The 8,755-nt window shown below is 45.2% G+C and overlaps 1 protein-coding gene across 2 annotated transcripts; it reads right to left on the bottom strand.

Annotated features, from left to right (window-relative positions):
* Positions 1–1,160: 1,160 nt before the first annotated feature.
* On the bottom strand, positions 1,161–8,252 carry POP4 (POP4 ribonuclease P/MRP subunit). 2 transcript variants are annotated; one of them, XM_077310324.1, is made up of 7 exons: positions 8,106–8,252; positions 7,129–7,181; positions 6,161–6,384; positions 4,890–4,967; positions 3,872–3,933; positions 2,403–2,504; positions 1,161–1,515 (listed from the first exon to the last, which is right to left on the bottom strand). In XM_077310324.1, exons 1-7 carry the CDS (start codon positions 8,110–8,112, stop codon positions 1,379–1,381), a joined length of 663 nt encoding a protein of 220 aa, XP_077166439.1. In that variant the 5' UTR covers positions 8,113–8,252; the 3' UTR covers positions 1,161–1,378. The 2 variants fall into 2 exon arrangements, with proteins under 2 accessions (XP_077166439.1, XP_077166441.1); XM_077310326.1 differs by lacking the exon at positions 8,106–8,252 and adding an exon at positions 7,781–8,034.
* Between the last annotated feature and the right edge of the window lie 503 nt (positions 8,253–8,755).

The raw sequence follows: 8,755 nt of genomic DNA on the forward strand, positions 1-8,755 counted from the left end.
TGCCGGGCGCCGCTTATAAAAGTATCAAAAGAATTATTTTCCATCTGAATTTGAAGACTAATCCGAGACGCAGCAGTTGTCACGGTTCAACAGCACGTGGGGCCAATGAAGCGGGAGGTAACGTTCGCCTTACAATATAGCTGCATTTACATAATCTTTTTTTTTAAGTTGTTGATTTGTTCAGTAGTAAACACCTACCCATTAAACTGAGAAAAGGGACTGAAAAAAGAGGTGTTTTTGGGGGGGGGGGGGACTGCAAAACAATACTATTCCCAGGCTGTCATTCACCAGCTCCAAATAATGAAAAGAATTCAGAGTTTTGAAGGCTTCCGTGTGCCCAAACCCATCTTCCCTCACCCCAAACTTTTAACACAAAGGAAATGAAATTAATGCAAGATTCTTTTTCAAAAACCACAATATTCTAGGACAGGATCTATGTGTTAAAGCGTTGCATGGCTTTTTTTAAAAAAACGTAATTTTTAGCCTGGTTTTCAACACGTTTGTTCCCCATGACTGATTGTTACAACTGAAGTGCCGTAATTATGTCTGGGGAAGGGACAGGATCAAATAAAGCAAGGGGGGGGGAGAGAACAAGAGAACAGAATGAGAGAATGTGAAGGGAGACAGTCCAGGATGTTGTATCTAATGCTTAATAAAGTGAAACCATCCAACTTTATATTGAAAGGGAGTGCCCCACCCTAAAATCTTACGGAGCAGTGTTTTACAACTTTTTTAACATTGAGAAACCCCTGAAGGATTCCTCAGGCTTCGAGAAACCCCAGAAGTGGCTTAACCTTGCAGAATTTGGTTGAGAAGCATAGCTGTGGACACGCCCACCCGAGGCCCCTCCCCTTCCCAGCCCTTCCAGGCAGGTCAGCATGACCAGATATAACATGCGCAGTTGTAAATGATAAAAAATGTGATTGTACATTCTGCAGCTGGTTTGTTCTTTCCTCACACGAAGTAGCATATCCTGACGCTCGGCTCATTCATTCATTCATTCATTCATTCATTCATTCATTCATGGGAAAGAAACCATTTCTGAAGAACTTAAACCTCTCTGCATTTCTCCATTTATTCATGTCTATGAAAAGCCATAAAAAGAAGTTCCCGGCTTCTTAATGCTTGCCTTCATACCAGAAAGAAATGCTATCTCTAAGTCAGACAGCAGAATAATTTTATTCAAGCACAAAGTTTATAAATACAAATCATTTACAAAAAAGTAAAAAATAGGTGCTTCAAACACAGAAGCATTAATGCGTATTGGGAATGAGGTGTACTTGTGCTTGGTGGTTATGGCCAATTTTTTTTTAGTTCATATGCTGCCATCGACGCTCCCCGTCGCCCATCAGTGGTAACAAGGTCTCCGCAAAACTAGTTAGAGATCAATAGTGCCTCTGGCTTTAAACTTCTTCGCAGAGCGTTCGCTGGCTCGGAACTGGATCTTGCTGCCGAAGATATAGGATACGAAGCCATCGATCTCCATGCTGAAAACATTGTTAAATTTGGGAACGACTGAAAGAGAAGGAAAAACATAGCCACTGTTTGTGAGTGTATGCCTTGAGTCCTGATAAGTACTTGCATGTTCCTCCAAGGGACATGTTCGAGATCAATTGCTTATTAAGCAGGAATGATTTCTTTGTTCGGACTGGAAAACTCACTGGGCCAAAAGTCCACAGAACCTGCAGTTTATGTCACACAGACCTCTGAATTCAGATTCCATCCAAGCCTCCTTCTGCATGCCAAGCAGATGGTCTTCCACTGAGCCGTAGCTTTCCCCTACGTGCTGAAGTCTGGCTAGATCACACTCATTAGAGACATGGACAGAAGTAGGACTATTTACCAGTTCCTTCAGCTTTTAATGTTGGGGAGAAAAGAAAAATCACAGCTCTGCTAACAATCTTCAGTGAGTGTCACTACTGATTTCCCCAGGGTGAAACACAATGCTTGCTACGCTGAATCACAGAATCACAGAGTTGGAAGGGCTCTCCAGGGTCATCTAGTCCAACCCCATGCAGAATGCAGGAAATTCACAACTACCTGCCGATCCACAGTGACCCTAGTTCCATGCCCAGATGATTACCCCCCAAAACGAACAAACGAACAAACAAACAAACAAACGAACAAACAAACAAACGAATGAACGAACAAACAAACAAACAAACACCAGACTCCCTGGCCAGGTTGGCCTGGAAGAAATTCACCTCCTGACCCAAAAGTGGCAATTAGCATTTCTCTGGGCATGCAAGAAAGGGCCACAAGAACCAGGCACCGATACAGTCCTTTCTGCCCAGCTACTTATAATCTGCAAAAGTTTCCCAGTTTGCTGGGAGAAAAGGGAAGGCAACAGGCATTCTCCGAGGAAGTGAGGCCAGTCAGAATGGGGCGTGCTGCCCACATACCTTTCAATTGGTCTTCATTGGTAATAATTTTGAAGACGTGTTTCATTTCCTGAACCACGATACCCGTAATACCGACATAGGAGGGACATTTTGATTTTGTCACTGCAAAAAGAAAATCAGAATCATTACCTGCTTTGGGAGAAAAGACTGGCACAGCTGTATTTTACATCAATGAATTAAATAATTACTTTAAAAAAATTACGTTCTTCATAGCCTGCCATTCTCACTGGTATTCCAGGCAGATTACAAAAGAATAAATCAATATGACCTGCAAGATAGGACATTTAATAATGACACAAAACCCAAATCGCATAATCAGTGCCTTGGAGAATTCTGGTAAGGCTGTCTCTGAGCAAGTAGAAAGGGCAGAGCTTTAACTCCCCTCCCATGTATAAATTTCCTTAGCATGTATGAGCAGTTTTCAGCATTTAGGTAGGATCTGAGTCAGTCTGTTTTCTGGAACAGGAAAGAAGTGCTATTATGAAAAATTAAACTAGAATACGCACATAAGTCTAGCTATTTTACAATACAAGAGTTACCTATGATGGAACAAACATATCCCCAAACTTTCTACTGTCCCTTTGCAGAAGAGATCAAGTCCGGGCATAGATCTGGACAGAATATCTGCCAGCCAGCCAGTTTTAGTCTTACATTTATGACAATAATTTAGCAAGCTGCGCACTTTTTGAAGGCAGGAAGTGGCCAAGCACATGCACCAAATGACACATGGCTGGGACCATCACCTGTTCTACCTCAAATCAGGTGGTGCCACCAGGCCGTAACTCAAAAGCTCACGTAAGCCAATATTCATACGGTTTTCACCAAACTTTTCTGAGTTTGGAGTTGCTTGTTTTTCCCCCTCAAGCTCTTTTTATTCAGACCAAATTGCCTGAAAACAGGTTGGCTGCTGGACAGCAGAGCAAATGAGCCAATCAGAGCCACAGAGCTGAAAAAAAAATTACAGGAAAGGGAACCAAGGGGTCCTTCCTCATCCAAAGGCAGCAGACCTCGGAATCCCAGTGCCAGGAAGTGACGTCAGGTGAAGGCCTTGGCCTCTATGCCCTCTTTGCTGGCTCCTCCAATTGGCCACTGAGAGGATTCTGGACTAGATGGGCTATTTTTCAGATCCAGTGGGGCACCTCTTATGTTCTTGAGATGCTGGAGGCAAGGAATTCACCCTAAATGTCATTCTCTGGTCCACTGGGGGTGAACCCTGTCTCTGAGTATGCCAAGGAAGCACCTGACAAAAGACACAGAATGATGCCAATTAAAAAAAAAAGATTTTATATGATAATATGGTACTGAATGTAGATTTTGGCTTCTAAAGAATAGCCTCAGCTATGAGCCCATGCATACAACCTGTAAGTACAAGCCTTGATGAATGTGAATGAACACACTCATGCACAGGCATGCACAAATAAAAAACAGCATGGCAGACTTCGTTCCTAAGTGACCATCCCCAAGAATACCTGTGAGAAGGGCCCCGTGCAGATCAGCTTTTAGCAGTTTGGTCTGAATCATCTGTGGCTGTCTAGTTTAAAAAAAGAAAAGAAAATTAAAATCTTACATTTGCACAAGATCTAATGGATCCACTTCCAAAACATTAGCTTAAAGCTCTGATAAAGCTACCACATAAGCCAACGTGATGTTTTTCTTCTGGTGGTCCTCTATCGCCCACTCGCTAACTGTATTACATAGAAAAGACGAAAAAATATTCTCTTTAGGATTCCTAGCTCCTGATGGGGATGGGGGAATTCCCTGCCCAGGAAGCCATTTTGGATTTCCAGTTTTACCATAGAGGTTGAGATGATTCCTAGAGGTCCTCTTTGTCACTTCAAGGTAGCTGTAGGAATCACGAGGAACTCTAGGGTACAACCATATTTTCCCAGCAGGGGGTGGGGGTGGAGAATCAAACCTGATTCTCCAGATTAGAGTCTGCTGCTCTTAATCCCTATACCACCCTGGCCCTCAACCTGAAGTGTGAAAGAAAACCTGGAGGAGATACCAGAAAATTCTAAGGACAGCCACTCTATGCATTGGAAGTAAGTCAACTGATGAGGGCAGGGGTGGCCAAAGCCAGATGTTCATGGACTACAATTCCCATGATCCCCTGCCAATTGCCCAGCAGGGGTTCATGGGAATTGTAGTTCATGGACCTCTGGAGAGCTACAGTCTGCCCCCCCTCCCCAGACTAGGGCTTCCTCCTCTTTGGATGGTCATTCAACTCTAAATTTATATAAAGCCCAAACATAGGAGAAAAGAGAGGGAAAATTGTACGGGCTTGATGTCTTCTCCCAATGGAAAAACCATTATTCCTCAAGCAATAGCTACTTACCCACAGGGCAAAAACATACATACTGTCTGCAGTGGTATGGTCCTGGAAGACTAATGCAATTCAGGTTTCAGCTGGGAACATGATCCTGACACAACCAGGAAGAATCTCTTATCGTAAGTGGCAAACGATAAAATTAAGCCAACCAAACTTACGCTTCTGGCTTGAGTCCGTTGCAAAGGTCCCGGATGTACTGCTTCCATAATTCATGCAAAGGTAAGAATATCTTGTACCTGAAGAACAATCAGAAGCCTTTTTCACTGTCAATAATCAATGTCTTTTGTCAAATCAGTTAAAGTTTAGCATTTAGAATCATACAGGTGGAAGGGACCACAAAGACCATCTAAAGTCCAACCCCCTGCTCAGTGCAGGATCAGCCTAAAGCATCCAGGATCAGTATCGAGCCGCTGCTTGAAGACTGACAGTGAGGGGGGAGCTCACCACCCCTTTAGGCAGTCGATTCTACTGCTGAAGTACTCTATGATATATAGTCAATATCGTTCTCCACGTAGTTTAAACCCATTAATATGGGTCCTATCCTCTGCTGCCAACAGGAACTGCTCCCTGCCCGACTCCAAGGGACAACCATTCAGATACTTCAAGATAACCAACCCGTCTCCTCTCAACCTCCTCTTCTCCAGGCTGAACATTCCCAAGTTCCTCAGCCTTCCCCCATAGGGTTTGGTCTCCAGGCCTCAGATCATCCTCATCGCTCTCCTCTGAACCCTCCCAATTTTGTCCACGTCCTTTTTGAAGTGAGGCTTCCAGAACTGCCCAGAATACCCCAAAGTCCAGTCTGACCAATGTGGTATACAGCGGGATTCCATGATTTCAGAACAACGCCTCTTTCCTTTTACTTCTTTCCTGCATAGCACATCAATCATCTATCAGGTCACGGTCACAGCTGCACTTTAGACCCGCTCCCTGCCTCTTTAGATCCCTTTTAAGTCTTAATAAGACAAGATGCATTTGGAATAAAAGATCACAAGATGCCCTCTAGTGGCCAACGCTCTTTAAACAGAATATTCCTTTTAAAAAGGTAAAGGTATCCCCTGTGCAAGCACCAAGTCATGTCTGACCCTTGGGGTGACGCCCTCCAGCGTTTTCTTGGCAGACTCAATACGGGGTGATTTGCCAGTGCCTTCCCCAGTCATTACCGTTTACCCCCCAGCAAGCTGGGTCCTCATTTTACCGACCTCGGAAGGATGGAAGGAAAATTGTGAATTGTCTAGACACCAGTTCACCTGAAAGCAGTGCATGCCATGCCCCAATAATATGAGCTTCTGTGATCATGCAGCATGCTGAGAAACACCCACTTGGATGCTCCTTGGGTCTCTGCCATGTTGAACTGGTGGCTGAGAACATTTCTCAAGGACTTTCCCTTTAACCATTTCCTACCTGGCCAGGACAAGCCTCAGTTTCTTACCTCTGTTGTTCTGGTTTAATTTCAAAGAGCCGCATCTCCCTCCTCTCTTTGGAAGAGAGCCCTTTCCCTCTTGTCTTTTTGCCCCGTCTCCGCCTTTTATGAAGATGCTCGAGGACAACAGCCTTCCGGGATAAGAGGTCCTCGATGGCCTCCTCGCTCTTCTGGGGCAGACTGCGCTTCAGGAACGCTTTCACAAAGGCATCGGCCTCCTTTGGCCTTTGAGGCTACATAAGGAAGAAGAGGAAGAGTTGGTTCTTATATGCCGCTTTTCTCTACTAGGAGTCTCAAAGCGCCTTACATTTACCTTTCCTCTCCCCAGAACAGACACCCTGTGGGGTGGGTGAGGCTGAGAGAGCCCTGATATCACTGCTCGGTCAGAACAGCTTTATCAGGGCTGTGGCAAGCCCAAGGTCACCCAGCTGGCTGCATGTGGAGGAGGAGTGGGGAATTAAACCCGGCTCGCCAAATTAGAAGTTGCCAAGGTTAGCTTCCATGGCAGGGTAGGGATTCGAACCTGGATCTCCAAGATCTGAATCCAGCAATCCAACCACAAGGGAACAATTAGCCGACATGCTTTGCCCCCCGGAATGGGGCCCCCCATTCTTTGGCCCCCAGAATGGCGGAATCACCAGTTGGGGAATTCATATTAGAAGTATACTCAGTTCCAAGTTCAGTAACTTGTGAACCACAAAGTTCAATACAAGCGAAGCATTAGGGTTCTTCAGGTGACTATTCTTCAGGTCCCTTCCAACCCCCATCCCCCATGCAATTTTTAGGATAACTGTTTTCTCTGTGAAGAGTCAAGCATTCCCTGTTCATTTCTAAGGTGCTATGGATTCAAAACTTGCTTTTGGTTTCAACAAGCATTCCACACCAATTGTCCTATAGACAGGCAACAAAACCTCGTCCCTTTCAGACTCACAGCAATACCCAGTTTTAGCTACTGTAACACAATAAAAGGAAAATACCTGCATATTCACAAGTTTAGCTGTTTGTTGGGGCAGTTGACTATATAAGATACCTGGAAAAGAAAGTGAGAGGTTTATATATAAATACCAGATCAAGCAGCTGCTGTTGGCAAGTCTTTTGTACCCTAAGGAGCAATAAGGAACTGCAATTTTCTGGAAGCACACTGTTCTAGAACAGGGAGGTTCACTAATTTTTCCTTTCCCATGTTACCTTTCATGCCAAGTCTATATCCCCTCCACCTTCCCCACGCTCCGGCGTAGATTTCCTTCCCACAGCCCTACTGCTTCTTAGGCCCCCCGTTTCACTGCTCTTCTGCCTCCCCCAAGGTTAAGCTTTAGGTTTATCCCCAGACATTCATGTACATGGAATAAAGTATTTAAAACCCCTTGCCCTTTGTGGCTTATTAAGCAACCCAACATTTTTTTTTTACTCTAGTTCTGAATGGAACTTAGGGTCAAGAGAAAGGCAGGTAGAAATATAGAAGACAGGAGTTTATTCTAGGGAGGGGAGGGACTACATGCGTCCAATCCTCCTTCCCCATTAAAAGGTACCTTTCTGGGGGGAGGGGGGCACATGTCAATTCCCAAGTATTTTTTTGTTTAACACACTTTCTCTGCAAGTTCTCCTTCCCAGCTGGCCCCTGGCACTCGCCTTGAAAACTTGCCACATTCACACGAGCTTCAGACACGGATCTTCAGCTTCCGTGTACCACTCCGAACAGGACATCAAAGATCTCAACAGAACATCTTGGAAAAACGTTTCCTCTGTCTGTTCCCTTCTTTAAAAAGCGCCAGCCTACTTTGCCGATAAGCAGCTAAGAATTGGGAAAGGGGCTCCTTCACTCCAGATCTCAAACAGATGAGACGGGGCAGCACAACCGGAGTCACTCCGGATTAACTGCAATTCGGAGTAAAAAGAAGGGGGGAATACCCCCCCCCCAATGAGAATGATAGTAGCTTTCCCCAGGCATACTCACTCTCCATGTTAACGCGTGTTGCCAAAATCACCCTCCGTGCTGCAGGGAAGGCTACAACTGCATCCAGCCACTCTCTAGCGCCCCTTTCTCTCTTTCCACTGTCAAGCGAAATGCGCACGCGCAGCCGCTTGTAGCTTACACTGGAGGCACAAGCGCATGCGTCAGACTCATAACGAAAGGCAAACCCCCCAAGTCTCATTGGTTGGAATGCGCATGCGTATTCGCTAGAGTGAGGGCAAACTAGCGTGGGTCGGGACTCGTTCAAAGCGGCTGTTTCCATAGAGTTGAAAAGGCTAGAGTTTTCCGGCTCTTAAAGGCGCTTCCTGTCTCCGTTTGCCTTCTTGTTTTCCAATCTAAAATAGAGAGAGCAGTCGCCATAGAGATGGCAAGGGGTAGAGCGGCAGGGCCTTGTAGTTATATAAAGGAGGTTCTTAATAGAATGCGAAATAGGTTGTGATTATTTCACGGCGTCTTTCTAGTGTCCAGTTTTCGCCTCCCCCATTAGTTTCTTTTGTTGAGCGGACTCAAATGTTAGCCTTCTAGTACTTTAGGGTAAGGGTAAAGGTATCCCCTGTGCAAGCACCGAGTCATGTCTGACCCTTGGGGTGACGCCCTCCAGTGTTTTCTTGGCCGACTCAAGACGGGGTGGT

This window comes from Paroedura picta, chromosome 14 (genome assembly GCF_049243985.1).
Source record: "Paroedura picta isolate Pp20150507F chromosome 14, Ppicta_v3.0, whole genome shotgun sequence".
NCBI lineage: Eukaryota > Metazoa > Chordata > Lepidosauria > Squamata > Gekkonidae > Paroedura > Paroedura picta.